This window comes from Mesocricetus auratus, unplaced genomic scaffold (genome assembly GCF_017639785.1).
Source record: "Mesocricetus auratus isolate SY011 unplaced genomic scaffold, BCM_Maur_2.0 Super-Scaffold_100020, whole genome shotgun sequence".
Classification (NCBI taxonomy): domain Eukaryota; kingdom Metazoa; phylum Chordata; class Mammalia; order Rodentia; family Cricetidae; genus Mesocricetus; species Mesocricetus auratus.
Genome location: NW_024429201.1, coordinates 4,757,656 through 4,777,778, shown reverse-complemented (window position 1 = coordinate 4,777,778; position 20,123 = coordinate 4,757,656). Strand labels below are relative to the sequence as shown.

Genomic DNA, 20,123 nt, shown 5'->3' with positions numbered 1-20,123 from the left:
AGCTACCAAGACAGTGGATTCCAGCAACCTCAGACTTCATAAATCACCCATTTTCAACAATTTTCTGTCTCTGCTTTTAGAAAATGATACTATGGCAATGTAGACAGCAACTGTATCAGTGATAAAAGTGGCTGGGCTCTTTTGTTTGACAAATGTTTTAGGTAGTTAATTGAGTCCCATGAAATTCTTACGAGGACGATGCCTGGAATTAGCATAGTGTCTTTGTCATAGGGAACTCAAAGCCTTTATTATATCTTTATATTTTCCTCTGACACAGTGAATGAAGAATTTAGCAACTGTTTTTTTAAGCTTAGTGACTGGGCCCAGGAATCTGAATCATTGCTCAGGAGATGGCTTTTTTCCTACTATGTTTAAACTATTGTGTGTTCTGGCAAGTGCCAGTATTGGCTTAAACTTATCTGATAAACACACATTTTGAGGAGAGTAATCTGCGCTGAATCCTACTTGTGCCATTTCCATCTGGAAATTGTCTCCTCCTTGAACAGTACCTATAAAATATCATTTTCAAAAATTATATGATTATGAGCAATCTTAAATCAAAATTTCAAACATGAACAAACACCTACAAGCATGTGCATTCATGCACACACACACACACACACACACACACACACACACACACACACACACACACTTCTGTCAATGCACAGCTACAGCCTGGAGGATTGTAGCATGAGGAAATCAGTAAGACAGTGTCCTAATAATTGTTCAAGGTTAGCTTTGATACCCATTAAGTATTAATTAATTTAATGTAGCATTTATGCTGTTCCTGATATCCATTAGTCTCAGCAAAGAAAGACTATTAGTTAAGTGTTGGGAGCAACCTGCCCCACTATCCACCTGAACCCTGCCACAATTGCAGTCCCCAAATAATACACAAGACACTGTATTAATTATGAAGCTGTTGGCCTTGCTTGTTTCTTATGGCTAGCTCTGACTTAAGTATTTACTCCATAATTGTTAATCTAAGTATTTCTCTTACCGGAGAAAAGGGTATGGACTTCTTACCCCTAAGGCAGCTACATGATGACTCCCTGTGTTTCTCCTACCCAGAGTCCTCTTCGACTCCTAGTCCCACCTGTCTTGCTTCCCTATTGGCCAACAGTGCTTTATTGACATATATACAGGACTTCTACATCAGTTAAGGTAGAAACTGAGATCAGGATATTCTTGTAAATTTCACATTACTAGCTAAGAAGCTATGTAACTTTTGCTTTTAAATACTGGTACTCCTAATGTACAAATACTTCAGATACATTGGAAAAATGGGTGATGGCTTCATACCACAGACTGGACTGAGGGAGTCCTGTGTCAGTCATGGGAAACCAGGACTCAAGACTAAAGAGTTTACTAGCTGGGAAGTTTGTTTTAATTGCACTTAAGTATCTCTCGATGTCTAACATCACAGAACTCTATTGGTAGGCATGTTCTTTTAAGTGTGACCAGATGGTTGTATTTCGATAATGTTCATGAGAAACAAGTCAAATTTCTCCATGGGCACTTTAATAGAATAAACTGTACGTACAACTGTGAGGGGTCCTCTTGCTTAGGAGGTATAATAATTACCATTGATTGCATAGGAACAGTTTGGGGGAGAAATAGGTTTATATTCCTCAAAAGTCATCAACAACAGAAAATGTTCAAAATCATTTCAAGTTAGCCTTAAATCACACTGCAATTACTTTTATTCATGGACCTCAAGCAAATTTGAGATGACTTAGTAGTCTTGAATTATTGCATGAGGTTTTTGTTTTTTGATGATGATTTAAATGACTTAGAAATACTACACTTCTGCAATAAAATTTGGGGTGGGCTAGAAATTTCTAGTGCATCCTCAGAAGATGCCTATACAATACCTTTGAAGCCAGCTTCTAAGTGGGACCTGAGATGTAGGCACACAATTACCCACCAGCTTTATTGCTGAGTTATTTGGTTTAAGCTCCAGGAACCAGAATTTGGGCCATGCGGTACTTATGTTTACCAACTGTACAGAGTGTCCCAGTTCTCCTGACTGTCTGCATGGATGACCAGTCTGCCCTGAGGGTATTGCAATGCTATGGAAGTGCACCAGTAGGGTTTCAATAAGGCAAGTCTTTCCCCCAACTGAACTTCTGGAGATTATCGTTGCGTTTTCACTATTTCAAGGTATATATACTTGCTATAAATAAATACAAGAATTTCTGAAATTTCATAACTAAAACCACTATGATTATAATAGATGTTGCTAGGTTGTTCTCTCAAAAATTTGGAAAATAATTCTCATCTTAATGGATTCACATTTTTCTTCTGCTCACTGATCTCTTACATTTTTCTTAGAAATTATGTATTCATGTATTTTGTATATCTTTCTTGCTTGACCTATTCCATTTTTTATGTATAGTCTATAAGTTAATATCCACATAGAAAATACATTATATAAAATAATAAATTCTCCAACAAAATCTATTTGAAGGAAAAATTTGAGAAAGGCTTTTTTACCTTCGATGCTGAAAATGTGCTCTCCTAGTGTTCCAGCCTTTTCCAGAAGAGCTGCTTCATCGGCCACATTGAAAAAGAATCTCTCTGTTGGAGTACTAGCAATTGCTTTGATTTCTTTGATTAAATTTTTAGTATCAAGGGCATTTCTGTTTAAATACCCAAGAACCTTGAAGAAAGAGAGAGCATGACAAAGGTCATTCTTCTACTTCAATGTCTCCATCTATTCATTGCAGTACACTTCTGATCACCATAGAGCTTCTTGAAAACATTTCCACAGCCATTTATTTAGTTGACAGGACTGAAAAATCAGCAGGAGGCAGAGAGACTGTACAAAGTGCAGACCTGGAAAGTGATGGCACATAGGACTTCGTAGCCATCAGCCACCAGATATGTCCAAACAAAAGCCACTTACTGCTATGCCGAACCTCAGTATCTCATTGTCATTGCATTTCTGGATCACCTCTTTCAGCATCGATCCATCATGGGATTCACCATCAGTCACAACTACCATGACTTTCGTAGCACCTGGGCGCCCACCAGAAGATGGTAAATAAGCATGGTTTCTGTGACAGATTAAAAATTGACCACCATTAACAAAAGCTACGATGTAAACCTCTATTTTGAAAGGGAAACAGGCAATTATCATCTTTAAGCATATCAGTCATGATGGCCAGCAAGCTCTGGAGTTTCATCTGCCTCTCTCCTCTACAGTTCTGGAGATACAGACACATACCACAGCATCTGTCTTTTCCATGAGTTCTGGGAATCCAAAGTCAGGTCCTCATGCTTGTGGAGAAAGCACTTTATCCCCTGGACAACATTCCAGCCCCACCTAGACCCTATTTTTATATTCACAGAATCAAATTTATTCATCCGTTTTCCTCTATTCCCTTCATATTTGATATAGTACTTACAAAAATGCATAATCTCTTTTTATAAACTCTAAAATTATCTTTAAAATCTCATGCACATGCTTAATCCTTTACTGCTTTCTTTTTTTATATTTTGTATTTTTTTCTTGAGTAAGGGTCTGCCATATAGCACAGGCTGGGATCATAGTCATACACTAACATGCCCAGCCAGACTGAAAATTTAGTTCAGCTAAACATCTATTTGATGCAAGAAGCAAGGTACATTATTAAAGTTCATTTTCTTCTAGATAGCCAGCCAGTTAACAAGTTATTTCTCTCTATTAGACTCTCCTGTACATTCTTGCTAGGTAGTGTCACACTTGATAGGATAAACTATCAGCTAGCTATATAATGAGATCTGTTTCCTATCCATCTCTTCTATTTTCATGTTTATGTCTTCAGTGATGACTAACCATTCTACCTATTTACCAATACTCTACAGCCAATGTTTATGAAGCTGATAGATCATTTTGTTACATAGGATATTTTATGTGGACTGTATTAGGGAACATAGCAAATAGAAATATTTTTCAGTTAGACAATTTTTCATCATGGAGCCATGTCATATCCTTTTGTAAAAACTGAGGTTTACCCTTTGTGGGTACAGTGTACATCAAGAGTGATTTGAGAATGGGGCTGCCTCTTTTAATTTTGATTTCCTGCATTGCTTAGGGTGGTGTCTTGTAATGGTAGGTGTTCAGTGAAATTGTGGGTGGAAATGGGGGATACTTACAGAAAGAATATCAGAACTACCCCCCTCACCGTGTATGTCTGTGTACCTGTGTGTTTTAGGGGGTGTTAGTTAGAATTTATGTGGGTCCTGATTTTTGTTCATTGGGAAATTGTTGCGGTAGGGGGAAAATCCAGGGCTTTAAAAGTGTAATAAAACCCAGACAAGCCACACCTTAACAAACAGTGATCATGCCCTAGTTCGGAGAGGAAAGCTTGCCAGGTCCCCAGGTTCCTTCCCTGGGGATAGGTCCTAGCTACATTCTCTGCTGAAGATAGAAGTCGTGTAAGGTGATCTTGCAACATTCTTTTCTTTAGTCTGAGTTACTGGACTGGAAAGGGTGCCCCACTTAAAGATAGGTAACTCATTTTTATGGCCTGCAGTTTTCGAGATGGTCAAGCCCTCAAAGAGCTAGAGACAGGAATGACAACGCCAATCTTATTTTACTTATGGACAGTGTCTTTTGAGACATATGAAGAAAATCTCACTAGTTGATGAAAGCAGCAACTTCAGGATACACACAGAGAAAACGAGGGCACAAAGAGATAGACATGCCAAATGCGATGGTATGTGTCTAAGCGGAAGTGGGAAGAGGAGAGGTAACACTGAGTATCGTGAGCAGTGAGGGAAAGGAAAGAGGCTGCTTTAGGACATAGTGAAATTTCTGACAGGGAACTCCCAATAAAGATGCTCAACTTCAGTGAGATGCCCAATGGCTTTGGGAAGAGACTTAAAGAGGTAACATAGGGTTGGTCCTCACACCAAGAGTAGGGACATTATTCCTAGTAGAGAGGACTGTGGAGGCAAGAGATCTTCGTGCAGTGAAGAAAACCCAGGAGAAGGAGCCAATGAATAGGCCGGAGTTGGTGGGGATCTGAGAGTTTATGGTGTTCAATGAAGACTGAATTCAGAACATCTGTGTATGTCTGTCCTTATCAAATGCTGAGAGGAGCTAAGGGTGGTGGGCTTGAAGCAAGAACACTAGGGAAGCTAATGCAGGGACCATGTTCACCCAGCGGCAGAGATGCAGGCTTCAAGGAAGGGGCGAGACAACTCAGACAACTTGTTTTAATGGCTTTTGAAAGAATAAAAATAGGAGATGGAAAAGACTGGAAGCAGGCTTAAGGGCAAACATGTTATTCTCATTTTAAAAAATGACAGGCGGGCATTTAATAAAGTGTCTAGTAAAACTGACAGAATAGAAAAAGAAACTGAGGTAAGGAAGAGACGGATGCCATGCAGTTGTAAATTTCATAATCCCTGTATGTTGCAGCAGGAATAATACTCTCAACATTCAGATTTTTTGTGTCTAATACACCATGAACTTCATTAATGTATACAAAATACTAGCTTAATTTGTTTGAAGTTAATATTAGCAAACAGTTATAGGTTGTTTTATTTCATACTACTTTAATCTAAGACCTTTGTATTTTATGTAATTCATGAAAAAATCATGTGTCTGACTGTCCCAGACCATGGTGTGTAGCTTCATTTCCTCTGTGACATGTCAAGGTACACATGTCACAGAAAGTTCAGGTTTGTCTTTGCCCTTGTTACTTTTCTTTTGGCTTTTCTATCCCCCCAGTTTTTTACTTTTATATTGTCAAAGTGTTGACCTAATAGCATCAAAACTTACCTTGCAAATTCAATTGCTTTGAAGGTATTTGTGAGGTCACCACCATTTTGGGAGGTCAGGGATGTGGCTTCAACCATTTTCTCTTTGGTTTTGTAAGTGTTGAAGTCAAATATAACCCTTGGCCTATTGGCATATTGAATTAAAGCCACCTTAAAAAGAGAAGTTTATTCATTTTCATTAGCTTATAAACAACTTATATTTAGCCAATATGACAAGAAAGGTGAATTTAGATGTGTAGTCTGATAGCTTAAAGGAACCAATTTCAATTCTGTGCGTGAAAATTCTTCTTCTTCCTTTGGAAGTGTCTTTGTTAGAGGTCTTCAGTAAGTAATAGGAGCATGACTGCCAAGCAAGATGACCTGTTACAGAAATAGCCATAGATACTTAAAGCACTTCATTAGTATATTTAATGCAAAAGAATATTGGGTTCAGCTTTCTGACACAAATATTGAAATAGATACAAATATATAAACTTTCTAATTGTCAGTGGATACTAGCTTGAAATCATCTGTAAGCAATCATAGATGGAGGGTAACATATCATTAGTTGTGAGCAGTTTTGTAACAGAGGCGGTGTTGAATTAAAGAAAAGCACATGTATTCCTTAGCTGTGTGCTCAGTTTAATTGACTATTAGATTTCCCATATTGTGAGACTGAATATTGTTGGAGTAAGGGTGTTAGATATGCATGTGGGCAGGGAACCTCTATCCTTCAGAGGACAAACAATAGAAAGAACCTTATTTGAAAAAGCAAACAGAAAGATAAACTTCTGAACAAGGTTTCTGGGGGAGAGTTTCCAGTCCTTTACATCAAGAAACTCACATCTTTATATCACTATGCCTATTTCTGAGCATTAAAAGAATTATCCCAGCCCAGGAGATGGAATTGTCTAAGCAGGAAATAGGGATATATGGTACGGGCTCTCTGAAAGACACAAGTCTCTCTGATGTAAGGCTATAAGGGAAGAGGTAGGATGGCCCTTGATTGCTGTGTCCAATTTGTCATTTTGCTTGGGAGGTGGCATGACAGTCACTGGGAAGTCATGAGGAACACAGTGATCATCCTGGACATCTTCCTTTAAGATAAGATGTGCAACTGATTCAAAACTAACTTAGGATGTCAGTCACATACGACTTCGATGACATAGCCATAGACATGAGTGCAGAATACGGTTTAAAGATGAGGTGTATATTAAATATGGGCCATATGAAGCGAGACTGAACTCGGCTTCCTCTATAGAGGAAACAGTGGATTATGCTAGGAAGACACATTGTGTCATGAAGTCTGGAGAATTTAAATCATCTGGGACAGGTATGGTAACTGAGACATGAAAGAAACAGACAAGTGGGGAAAACTTCTTCTTAAGGAGATTTAAAAATCTTGTTCTCCAGAAACCAATGTGATATGTAGTCTTCATTAATAGAATTTTCTATTAAAAATCCATAGTGGAATTTCCATGACCTCTAAAGGCATTTTACCCACTCCCCTGGTATGGAAATAGAAAATCAACATCAATATATATAATATATATATATATATATATATACATACATACATACATACAGTTTTTTGAGACAGGTTTAATCTATGTACCACTATCCCTGGCCATCCTGGAAATTGCTTTGTAGACCAGACTGATGTCAAACTCACAGAGATCCACTTGCTTCTGCCTCTGCCTCCCAAGTGCTGTAATTAAAGGCATGGACCACCACTACCTAAAACATTTATAATATTTTATAGGAAACTAAAAAAGTGAATTTTCAGTAAAGATTACTGCAAAGACTAGGGAAAGCTATCCCAGTAATTGTTGCTAGATATGAGGTGCTGTCTTATCAGATGTCAGCTAGAATGTGCACTGGCAAAGCAGAGAACTGCACCCTGGGGATACTGCTGCTCCAGCCAGAAGGACCAGTCAGGAATTGGAAAAAGAAATGAGGAGCATGGTGAAAAAAGGAATCTCGAAATGTGCAGGAATTTTCCTCCCTCCTCTCTCTCTCCTTACCCTACTCTCTCCCTCACCATAGGGTCTTGCTATATTGTCCAGGTCAGACTCAGAATCTTCGTTTCCAGAATTGTTCTTGCCTTTATTTCCTGAGTAGTGTGGAATATAGCTATCATGCTTTTTTTTAATGCATGCACTTAGTCTTGGGGAATCATGAAACTTTCATGCCTGCAGTTTGGGTGCCTTAATCAAGAAAATTGCATGGCACAGACCTTTGCATATATGTTACAGTTGTATAGTTTGCTCTTCTTATGGGACTCATAACAGTGAGAACAAGAGCTGTCTCTGACTCTTTTACTAGCTTTGGGACCTTACTCTTCATACTGGGTCACTTTGCCCAACCTTAATACATGGGGAGGTGCTTAGTGTTATTGCAACTTGATATTCCATGTTTTGTTGATACTCATGGGAGACCTGCCCTTTCCTAAACAGAAAGGGAGGAGGAGTGGTTGGGAGTGGGTGGGAATAGACGGGGGCACAGAGGGACTAGGAGGAGAGGAGGGAGAGGAAACTGTAGTCTAGATGTAAAATAAATAAATAAATAAAATATAAAAAACAAAACAAAAAGAAGATAAATAACATCCAATTGAGATTTCTGAAAACATGGAAAATGATTTCAAATTATTGAAAACTCTTTCTCTTATGTAAAAGTCAGATTTACTAGTTTATAAACAAAAAGCTATAAACTAATATCAGAATTATGCTATTTTTAAATTTCACAGAATTCAGATAACTCTTTATAAACAAGGTATAAACAAGAGGAATTCACAATTGATCAAAATGGTTATAGGGAAAAATATACATCCAATTTTAAAACATGTTATTCACTATTTTATATTTATGTGTATATGCGTGTGCCTATGGGAACATATGTGTACCATGTGTGTACAAGTGCCTATAGATAACAGAGGACTTTGGATCTGCTGGAATTGGAGTTGTAGGCTGGGAACTGAACCTCTGTTCTCTGCAAAAACAGCAAGTGTTCTTAATCACTAAGCCATCACTCTATTCCCCTAAGTGTATTATAAGTAAACTCACGGGTTAAAGAATTAAAATAAGCAGCTTTTAAAAGAGACATAAATGCTATACACTATTCTTTTGATGACTCTGTCAAAAATAAAACTAAAATCAACAACATTAAATAAAGCCATTGGCCGAATACTGACCTTAGAAGTAAATGTTTCAATTAATTTCCCAGGTCATCATTAAATTCATTACAATGAATATTTACAAATGAAAAATTTAAGACTTCACATCTAAATCATTTTCCCTGAAGCCATGGGCTCATTTATGATTTTTGGTGCCCTTACCTGAGTCTTTTTGGGTCCGATATCCAGGCTTTGAACAAATTTTTCCAAAAAATTCTTCACTGCATTCCAGGGATAAATACTGTTTGATTCATCACATACAACTACAACATCTACAAGGGAAGAGCAAGCTAGACAGGAAGAGATGAAAAAAGAACACATTTTCCAAAGATAAGTCAAACTTCACAACTACATAAACTTTGAAATTACAGAGAGGTTGAGTTGCACTTGACCCCCCCTCCTCCCTTTAATTGTAAGGCATCACTCAGATCTTACCCTGAACTGCAGGTGAGAAGCTGGCCTGGGACTGAAAGTCTGGACTGATGTCTGAACAAATTCCAGTTGCATAATACTGATTTCCACACTGATGTGCCCACAGAGGACCACAGGTCTTCAAAGAAAGGAGAAAATACTGTACATACACAGGAAATGTAGCTTTCACCTCTCATTCTATGGAATTAAGACACCATATCCATTCTTTCCCAAGATACTAGGGTTCACAAACACATAAATGTACACACACACATGTGAATATACATACATATATACACACATTATATATGTGCATGTCCACAATATACATATATGCATATATATTTACACATATGTGTGTATATATGTGTGTATGTATATGTATATATTTTATCTGCATGTATGTTTTTGTGCTACTTTTATGCCCAGTGCCCTTGCAGGCCAGAAGAGGATGGTGGGTTCTGGGAGTTGAAACCAGGTCTAGAAAGGCAGCCAGTGATCTTAATCACTGAGTCATCTCTCCAGCACTTTCTGTTTTCAAATCTAGTAAGTCCAAAAAGCAATTGGAAGGACTGGAGAGATAGCTCAGTGGTTAAAAGCACTTCTGTTTCCGGAGGACCCAGATTCAATTCCCATTCTCCACATGGCAACTAACACTCTTCTATAATTCCAGTCCCAGGACATCTGACACCTTCCTTTGGTTTCCATAGGCCCTGGCATGCAGCTGGTGTACAGACATACATTCTGCAAACATTCACTAAAACAAACTCTCAAAAATCTTCTTAAAATGCTTTTGAGTGACCATCCTCTGGGAAGTCTAAGATGATAAAGAAAACAACAGACGTGCTGCCTCATGGTGGGCCTTCAGGAAGACAGACAGGGCCATCAGGGGTAGTTGTCAGTAGACAGAGAGACCTTGGGATTCCCCCACCAAACTACTACTAGAAAATCTCAGTAAAATACTGAATGCGGAGCCAGAAAATGGCACATGCCTTTAATCCCAGAGCACTCAGGAGGCAGAGGCAGACAGATCTCTGTGAGTTCGAGGCAGCCTGGTCTTCAGAGCTAGTTCCAGGACAGCCAGGGCTACACACAGAGAAACACAATCCGGAAAATTCAAACCAAACCAAACCAAACCAAAACCAAACCCGCAAAACTGAATGCAAAGTTGACTTTTTGTCTCTCAGATTATGTGGATCTCATGTGACTCATTTATAAAATGAAGACAATCATGTCCTTTTGTTTGTTTGATTGTAAAGATTGACTGCTTAATGATCCATAGATACAGAATACTCAGAAAAAAGTCAAGGATGGGGAGCCATTGGTGCATTACCACATCACTGTGGTCATTTGGGCATTGGGTCTCCTCCTGCCCTGTTCATGTAGGACTTCTCGATAGGACCCAAAACCCCAACTGCCTCTAAGGGCAGGCAAGAGTGCCTGTGTCATGCATGGCTACCATGGCAAACAAAACCCACACTTCTTCCATTCAGGGGTAGACCTCTGTGTCCCTGCTCACCCTGCATTTTAAAACCTTTTTTTCTTTCTCAGATGAAAGCATATTTTGAGTAAAACCCCTTTATTTTAAAATTAATCCATTACCAAATTAATTGGCACAAGTGGTGTAATGAACTGCTTACCTTTTAACCTTGCAATAACTATTTCTTTACTTTGAGCTTCAAGGTCCCTAGCTGGATAGTATTTACCTCCCTGTCTAAAGCACACATACACTAACTCCTACTATCTCCATAAACACAGCACCAATTCTGTTCTTTACAACAGCCATTCGATGAGTGCTGAGAACTATGGATTAAGTTGTGATTAAAGCACGCAGTACACATTAGACTCTCCAATATTAAATTTTCTAGAGGAAAAGAGAAAAATTCGGTAAGAGAGGTCAAGTCTAAAGATGCTAAACATTACCTAAAGAATTTCATACTATGTAAAACTGTGACCCATGCATAGATCATTGAACTTATGGACAGATAAGTTATTAAAACTGAATAGAAAAGTGTGGACTTATAGGGAGTAACTGAAAAAGCAAAAGGAATTCACTTGACCCAGCTTAACTGTCAGTGGCTGAATCCTAGCAGCTGTGCTCACATTTCATGCTCAGTGGGCAAGCATGGGTTCCCTCCCATAACAACTGGAACATTTTGACAATTAGGAAAAAGTCACTGTTGCTTCTGGCTAGTACACACACACACTCACGCACACATGCACGCACGCACACACAGAGTAGATGACAATAATTCATGCCCACGTGTGCATCCCCCATCATTTTATCATCTTGGCAGATAATTCATGATGTATGCAAGAATAGAAGTTCTTTTTCATAAGCAATGGAAAACAGAATTAAGAAGCTGAAGTTACAGTATGCCAGTTGTTACTGCCAACACATTCTTGCTTTAAGCCCAGAACTTAAGAAGGTTCAGAAATATGTGATGATTGCCAGTCTTCTTCACATAATTCTTATGAGGAGCCTGAGACGCTGACCTTTTAAATGTGTAAAGAAATTTGGGTCTCTTTCTCCTCCCGGCTCCCTTACACTCACTAATAATTCATTTGGAGTTTGTTAAAATTTATTATCTTTTCTAGGATTAAGGATTAAAAGTTTTAATATACATCTACAATCCATAATTCGCAAGCTATTTAGTCAACTGCAAGAATAAACAAATCAAGTCTATTCTTAAAATCTCAGAATACAACACAGCACAAAGACACCTTGAAATAGTCATTTATACACTGATTTGACACATATGATAATCAATATTTAATTGACTTAGTGGTAATAAGTTTTTATGAATGTAAACATTTGTTATTCTAAATTAAATGACAATATTGGCTAAAATCAAGTTTTTTTAGCAAGATTTTAGGTGAGTATCTCAATTGCACAGACAACCTGGTCTTTTGAAGACAAATTTTCAGACCTGTCTAACTAGGACATTTTTATATGAGCCAGAGGAAATTTCAAATATGATTTAGTTTTTACTTGTCTTTCAACTTGATTTTTTCACTGTATAATCACATATTTTTAGCAATTTCCTATATTAAGTCAAAGCTCAGAAAGTCTTTTTTCCTTGAGAAATTTTCCTCTGCTAGCAAACACATGACATGAGAGACAGCGCCTCACTTTACATAGGAGCCGAGTAGCCCGACCTTACAGCACTGGTTAAAGACAGAAGCATGCCTTGGCTTTGAGCCCTGGCTGCAGAATGGAAGGCGCCTGTGCATGCTCCTCGAGGAAGCAGACCTGAGATTTTAATGGTATCCACACCTTCTCAGCACACCTCGCAGGGCTTCTTGTCCTTAGACTTCCCATGTCATTCAAGACATCCCATGGTTTGCTGAATACTCAAGAAGGCTCCACATTAACACTGTTATGTTTCCTTGGTTATCCAAGTAGCACAGTTGATCCAAAAGCAAACTTGAATGTTTAAATCTCCAGATTGCATTTGCTAAGATGGCAGGACGAGACTGACCACAAATTCTCTCCAGAGGAAGGAAGATCTGAGAGGACAACACTCACTAGAAAGCCACCGGTTCCTGAGTTCCTGGTGAGAGTCAAACCAAGGCTCATGTTGGTTTTTATCTCCGTAACATTTGAGATGCTTGCCGAATCTTTTGGAGAGAAAGAGATGTTTTAAAATATTAAATATCTATCGTTCAGGTAAGGCTATAACAAAACCAATAGGCAGACTCATGTTTTACATAGGTTTGAGTATAGCATAACCTATCTGGAAACAAGCATTGTATCATGATGAGTGGGGGATATGGTGTCTTCGGTCACTCCCAGCTATTTCCTGTATGGGAGGCAGTTAGGCAGCAGCACTGGCAGGGCATTTAAATATGTGTGTTTAAAAGGACAATGTTTTCATCAAACAAAACGCACAGTGAGGGCACCATGCATTTCTGTTTGTGACCTTGCCTCCTGCTTCCTTGTTTGCTTGTTTTTAGATCGGGACTGTTTAAAATACTCTTAATGAATACCACCTGATAGACCTGAACTCAAAACAGAATTTCAAAAAGAAATAATGGGATAAGCCAGATAAAATAAGAAGTGAATCTGTCTCTCCAAGCTATGACATCAACATGGTTTACGTGTTCTCAGGTGCCAAGCATGCCATTGCCACTACTGTCATTAGTCCTCAGTGGGATTGTTTCCCTCATGTCCCAGGAAGACTGCTGTTAGACTTCTCTCTCCCTTTGAAGAAGCCTTCCTCCAATCCAACACTTGTTCTGCCAGTCTCAGTGAGAAGCTAACACACTGTGCCATGAATCACGCTCTCTGTGACCTTGGTTCCTCAGCACTGACGAGGGTCACGTGGAGGCCTCCCTCCTTCCTTTCCGTGTTAGAAGAGGGGCATTTCTCCTCAGACTCATTCTCCAGGCACTGGTGACACTTCTCTGGCTACATAAATGCTGCACTGTCCTTGGCCAATCCCCACTTCATTTATACCACCCCTTCACACTCTCTGTCTTTTTTCTGGAAAGAATTCTTAGTCTTGTTGTCCCACAGAGCTGTCTTCCCACCTCTCCTGTATCATCTAACTTCTAGAAATGGAGGCTGGCTATCAATCCTGTACTTGGTTCTTTCTAAAATCTTTATTCTTTTTTTTTAACCTCATAGCCACACTGGGCACATACCTATTAGTTACATATGTTTTGGTAGAGTAAGAATTTATTTGGTACAGAAAGAAAACAATGAAACTCCTATGTATATGCTCTTATTTTTGTGTAAACATATTGCTAATAAGGCAATGTGCCAGTTCATGTGTTAGCTTAAAATATGTGCACATGTTTCCTCTTAACTCCTGTGTTTTATTCAAAACCTTCTATGATTGTTTTGCTGAATATTCAGCTACAAATCAACAGGGTTATTTTTCCTGGGCCATGCAAACAATATAATTGGCCCAAAAGTAAGCCCCAATGTTTAAATCTCCAGGTTTTATTAAAAGATAGGGGTGGTGGGAAGACACTGATCGCAGATAGAAAGCCACCACCTAAATGTTCAAACACTAAGATGACCCGATGGATTGAGGTGGTAGAATAAAATTGGTGGTATTTATTTTCTTTGTTATTGTTGTTGTTTTCCCTGTAATGCTGGGGATTGAACACAGGCCCTCACTTTTTCTTTGATCTACCATTCAGTTACATACCCAGTTGTTTCAGTGAAGATTTTGAATACCACTTCCATATTCGGTGAGCATTTAGAGCTCTATCACCCACATCCCTTTTACATAAACTGAAAATGGTTACTCGGACTTCACACTTCAATCTCTAGCATTTGACATCATTGACCGCATGGCTCACTAAAATATGCTTGTATAGCACCTACTGCAGGGATGAAATCATGCTATAAATGTGTCATGTAGAGCTATGTCAGGAGCACTCCTGTTCTTTTTTTCTAATGTGTGTGTGTGTGTGTGTGTGTGTGTGTGTGTGTGTGTGTGTGTGTGTGTGTGTGGTCTTTGTGCATGCCTGCATGTGGAAGCCAGAGGACAAGTGTGGGTGTTGTTCCTCAGCCACCCTCTACCTTTTCTTTTTAGACAGGGTTTATTACTGGATTAATTCAGCTGAACTGGCTGACCACTGAGCTAGGCCCACCTGCCTACAACTTCCCATTGCTATTTTTGTAAGTCTGAGTCAGCGTGCCTGACTTTTTTTTTTTTTTACAATGTCTGACTTCTTTACACATGACTGTTTTAATTTTTTCTTTAACTTTTATTCTTCTCTCATACATTACATCCCAACGGCAGTCTCTTCTCCCTCCACTCCTTCCAGTCCTCCCTGCCACCTTCCCTCTCCCCCAAATCAACTCCTTCTGTTTTCCTTAAAAAAAAAAAAACAGAGCAGGTCTCCCAGGGATAGCCACCCAACACGGCCTAACAAAGATAGAATAAGACTGGGCACAAATCCTCATATAGCGGCTGGATGTGACAATCCAGTGGAAGGAAAAGAGTCCCAAGCACAGGCAAAAGAGTCAGAGATACCCTCCCACTCCCACTGTTGTGAGTCCCACAAGAACAGCATAAGGTATATGCAGAGTACCTAGCTCAGACCTGTACAGGGTTGGTGTTAGTCACGTCAGTCTCTGTGAGTCCTCATGAGTCCCTATGAGACCTTGTGGTATTCTCAAGCCCTCTGACTACTGCAATCCTTTCTCTCCTTCTTCTTCAGGGTCCCCCTGGGTCCATCAAGTGTTTGGCGGTGGGTCTCTGCCATATGCTCGCAATGGCTGCTGGATGAAACCCCTCTGCTGACCACTGGTCTAGGCACTGCTCTATGAGTACTGCAGAACATCATTAGGGATCATTTCATTGCTCTTTTTCTCCAGGCGTGTTTGGTTCTATCTTGGGACTCTCGGCTATCCTGCCTCTGGTTCCTTGCCATCCAGGTAGTGCATGGCTGACTGTTTTTACAGGACTTTCGGGGATTGAACTCAGGTATTTGTGTTTGCAAGGCAAGCACCTTACTGACTGAGCCAATTTCCAGCCATGTTTCTAATACTTGATATCTGACTTGAAATCCTTATTCCCTCTGAGTTTTCTAACAACACTTTTTTCTCCTTTTATTCTTTCATTTGGGAGGACTCAGGCTCAGCAATGTCTGTGTTCTCATGGCACTACTGAGGGATTAACCATACAGTTTAATACTCTCTTACTTCCTTCAGGAAATACTGTGTGGGATATTACTCATTTAGTATTCTAGTCTATATCTTCATTAAATATTTGCATTGTAATATAATACACCTGTAATGTAGTAAATAAAATAGCAAATAAGTTTAAATTGTGTATTTTAAGTGGAATGTAGTTTTCCAGCATAATCTGAAATACATAGTGTTTCTTGGAGTCTTCAACCTCAGCCCCAGAACTATTGTTTTTGTACATAATGACTTATTCTGCAAAGAGGGGAAAGAGAAATATGGATAGTCTTAGATTTCCGGCCATAATCTGGAAAACAAAAGTGGTAGAAACCAGTAAATGGTCTAAGGCGAATGACCCAGAAGGAAGAACATCACTCAGGAAGATTTGTTAAACCAGGTCTTCAAACTCATTTAAAATTTTGGATACAAACTGATAGCCATATGTTTAAATAAACAAAGGCATAAAGCTATCCACATTTCTTTAAGAAAAAAGTGGGATCTTTTTGTCGTTTTGTCAGAGTTGATGACAAATGAAATATTGCTGTTTGTAAGGAGTTGAGTTGCTAAGTACCACTCACTTTGCAGGTTCAGCTTTTCACACGGGGAAGTGGGTACATCAACAGGGCATTTGTACACGTCTCCCATTCTGTTCTCGGGAAAGCCACTCCATGGTGACCCAACCAGCAGCCTAGAAACAGGATGTTCTCATGAGTCACAGTGTGGTATGGACAGCTTATTAAAGAGAAAACTGACCACAGGTCAGCAACATCACATTTAAAATTAATAGCTCAAATGTGTTCAGTTATAATTTGACTTGTTTCCTATCCTCATAGCTGATCAGGACATTTAATGAATGCGAAGAGGCTACTTTACAAAATACCATGAGGTGTCTCTCTACAGCAGCTAGAAAAGCATAATGTTTGTCACAGGATGAGTTACACAAATAATTTCAGGTTTTCTGCTAGTCAGTCACATTAATACAATAAAAGTGTCAGTCAAAATTAATGTTAATGTTTTTAACGTCACATAATAACAACTTGCATGTAGTAAACATAAGCTATTTCAGTGAACTGCTTGTACTTTCCCCCTACAAAGTCTCTAAAATTCAGTGCATATTTTATACTGAGAACACATGTCAATATGCAAGCAGCATTTTAAGTACAGGAAGGGCACAGGTAGCTAGACACACTGCATGTGCTGGCATAGTGCTGAAGAATGGCATCATATTAATTCGTACCTAAGAGCTACAACTAACATTTTTGGAGTTCTTTCTATGTCTTAAGTGCTGCCATGGATTGTGTTATTAGGCAGCATATGAGTTACCTAGATGGCTTTATAGTTACTACCTATATAACAAGGATGCTTAGCAGAAATACTGAATGCACGTGTCTTGGATATATCCTTACTGATTGCAATATTGGGTGCATATCTAGAACACAAGATGAGTCTGGTATTCACATCCTTCCTTTGGTTAACTTCGTTTCCCTTTTAGGGACTATGCTGCTTCTCCCTACAGAAATACTCAGTACATGTGCACACTCATATGGTACTGAATAGAAAGAAACCATGTACTCTTTAATCATTTCTCTTTTATGCATGTGTGTACAGATGTATGTGAGTATTTGTGTGTGTGTGTGCGTGCGTGTGTGTGCATGCGTGTGTGTGCGTGCGTGTGTGTGCGTGTGTGTGTGGGGGCAGAAGATAACCTGAAACACTATCCACCTCCTATGAGACAGGGTCTTTCCTTGGCTGGGAACTCCTCAGTTAGGCCACAGTGGCTGGCCAGGTAAGATCCAAGGATCCACCTGTCTCTTCCTCTTTAGCATGGATAATGAGTGAGTCACAATGCCTAGCATTTTTACATGGGTTTTGAGACTCAGGGTCATATTTGTGAGATAAACACTTTGCCAACTGTGCTATTGCCCAACCTGATCAGCTTAATCTTCAGAGGCCATAGCATGTTATATATTGTATAACATCCAGTTGTTAAAGAAGCACATTTGCTTTACTGTTAGTTGTTTTTTTAAGTTGAGAAGATTATCTATGAAATATTTCCATTTCTATGAGCCTTCTTTGCTAATAATTTATTATCATTTATACTTGTGCTTTATGCTAAATGTTATATAGTAGATACATAGAAATCTAAGAAAGATCCTATCTACTAAATCCAGCATAACTGTTTAATATAATAACCAATAAAACAATTATGTGAGAGAGATGAAGGACAGAAATTAATCTTTTCTGTGAAACAAATGTTCAAATGATCAAAGATTGCAAAAATAGGCATGAAAGATTGAAGATCTACTTCAACGTTAAAATTACATTATTCATTGCATATAATTATTCTTAGAGAGCATTCTGAATACTTTAATTCAATTAAGTTTGATTAAGGTCACAACTGAAAAAATCTGTCCTCTTATAAGCAGATAATTTAGCATTACCTATTAAAATGCTACTTGTAATAAACATCTCAATCACATTAGGCACACAGGTTAAGGTTCTTGCAAAGTCAGTGATCTGAGTGATGGATGTAAAGTTTTACCATATTTATTTTAATGGTGGGGGACTACTGGTGGCATTTGGCAGGCATGCATGAGCAGATTGGGTGCTCTTCATGACCACTTCGAGGCAGTTAGGAATCTCCTTTGTAATGTGAAAAATGTTTCAACAATAGCTCAACCTTCTCATCTTTAGTAGTCTCTAGTATTCATTTGCAGGATGTCTTCACAGCATTCTTCTGGTTTTTGTGCACAGACACATCTTAAAGAAGCAGGTGATAGGCCCCTGATTTCCTTAGAACCCTGTCTTATTCTTGCATTCTCCTGGGGTTGAAGAGTTCAGTCTTATGGGATTCAGTTCTCTAGACCAGAGTCTTCTCTGCTTCTAGACCTTCATACATGCCATGCCATTCCATGAACAGCAGGCTCTACCCATCAGCTACATCTCCTGTTGGATAATCCTCCATCCAGAAAGCCATCTGGCTCTTTGAACTCTGAGGACTAGATCCTCCAGTATATATGAAGGTTGATGAGGGCCAGAGATTCTGTGTCTGAATTGTTCAACAAATGATGAAAAAATGAACATTTCAATTGTTGATAGGAAGAAGTGTCTTGGTAAAGGAAAATAATTAATAATATATAATTATCTTTTAGACAAAGAACATATTTTTGTCCAAGTAAAGGTGAAATTGAAGTCAATGCACGCACGCACACACACACTATATATATATGTATATATATATATTAGCATTTTTTTAAAATGATACTTGTACTCAATGTTTCAATCACATCAGATACATAGATTAAGGGTCTTGAAAAGTATGAGAGTCAAAAGGAAGGAATACACTGTGACTGTTCTGTTCAGCTATTTCAGATTCAGCTTGTACATTCTACTATGCATCAAAGTTATACTTCTAAAACATTTTATGTTTTGAATTTATCTTTGAAAATTTCACACATGTGTACAATGTGTCTTGATCATAACACTTTCCACTCCCAAGCCAACTCCCTTAAAAATCCTTAAAATTTCCTATGAGTCCCGTTAGTGCTACCCATAAGCACATCGGTGTGTGACCCTACACTAGAGTTTTTGGCAGCCTACCAGTAAGTAAACCTTTGAAGAAAATAGACTTTTCCTTCTCTAACAGTCATCAATTACCCATAGTTCCTCAGCTAGGAGTAGGTTCTAATGTGCCCTTTCCTCATCCATGATGGAATGTTGACTGGGTTGATCTTGTACTGATAATGTGGAGATAGCACAAAGTTACAGGGAGTTGGTGTGTTCAATGTCTATGCAAATCCACAAGTCATCATTTCCCAGTTTAACTCCCCATACACTGACTGTTACATTCTTTTGCCTACTCCCCTTTCTGCATAGTCTCTTGAGGCTTAGATTGTGAGGAGCTGATACAGATGACAAATGCAAAACTCAGCACTTAGTGTTATTTTACACTTAGTCCTATGACCAGTTATGAGTCTCCATGTAACAAAGAGGTTCTCTGCTCAAGGTTCCACATAGAGGAAAGTAGACTGCAGAGTCTATCTAGGAAGAAAACAGCACCATGATGGTTAATCTTCACAGTCAGATTTGACTGCATCTGGAATCAGATGGAACCATGCCTCAGCTGTGTCTACACAGGTT

General features: G+C 38.8%; 1 protein-coding gene across 1 annotated transcript in view; it reads right to left on the bottom strand.

Moving 5' to 3' along the window:
- Itga2 (integrin subunit alpha 2) overlaps positions 1-20,123 on the bottom strand; it is a 92,446-nt gene that overhangs the window by 37,912 nt on the left and 34,411 nt on the right. Inside the window, exons 3-10 of the mRNA XM_005082774.4 lie at positions 16,562-16,671; positions 12,867-12,958; positions 9,362-9,476; positions 9,089-9,216; positions 5,777-5,925; positions 2,912-3,062; positions 2,500-2,665; positions 433-509 (exon numbers count right to left, since the gene is read on the bottom strand). Coding sequence (XP_005082831.1) covers positions 433-509; positions 2,500-2,665; positions 2,912-3,062; positions 5,777-5,925; positions 9,089-9,216; positions 9,362-9,476; positions 12,867-12,958; positions 16,562-16,671 — 988 coding nt within the window. The remainder of the gene's footprint in view (positions 1-432; positions 510-2,499; positions 2,666-2,911; positions 3,063-5,776; positions 5,926-9,088; positions 9,217-9,361; positions 9,477-12,866; positions 12,959-16,561; positions 16,672-20,123) is intronic.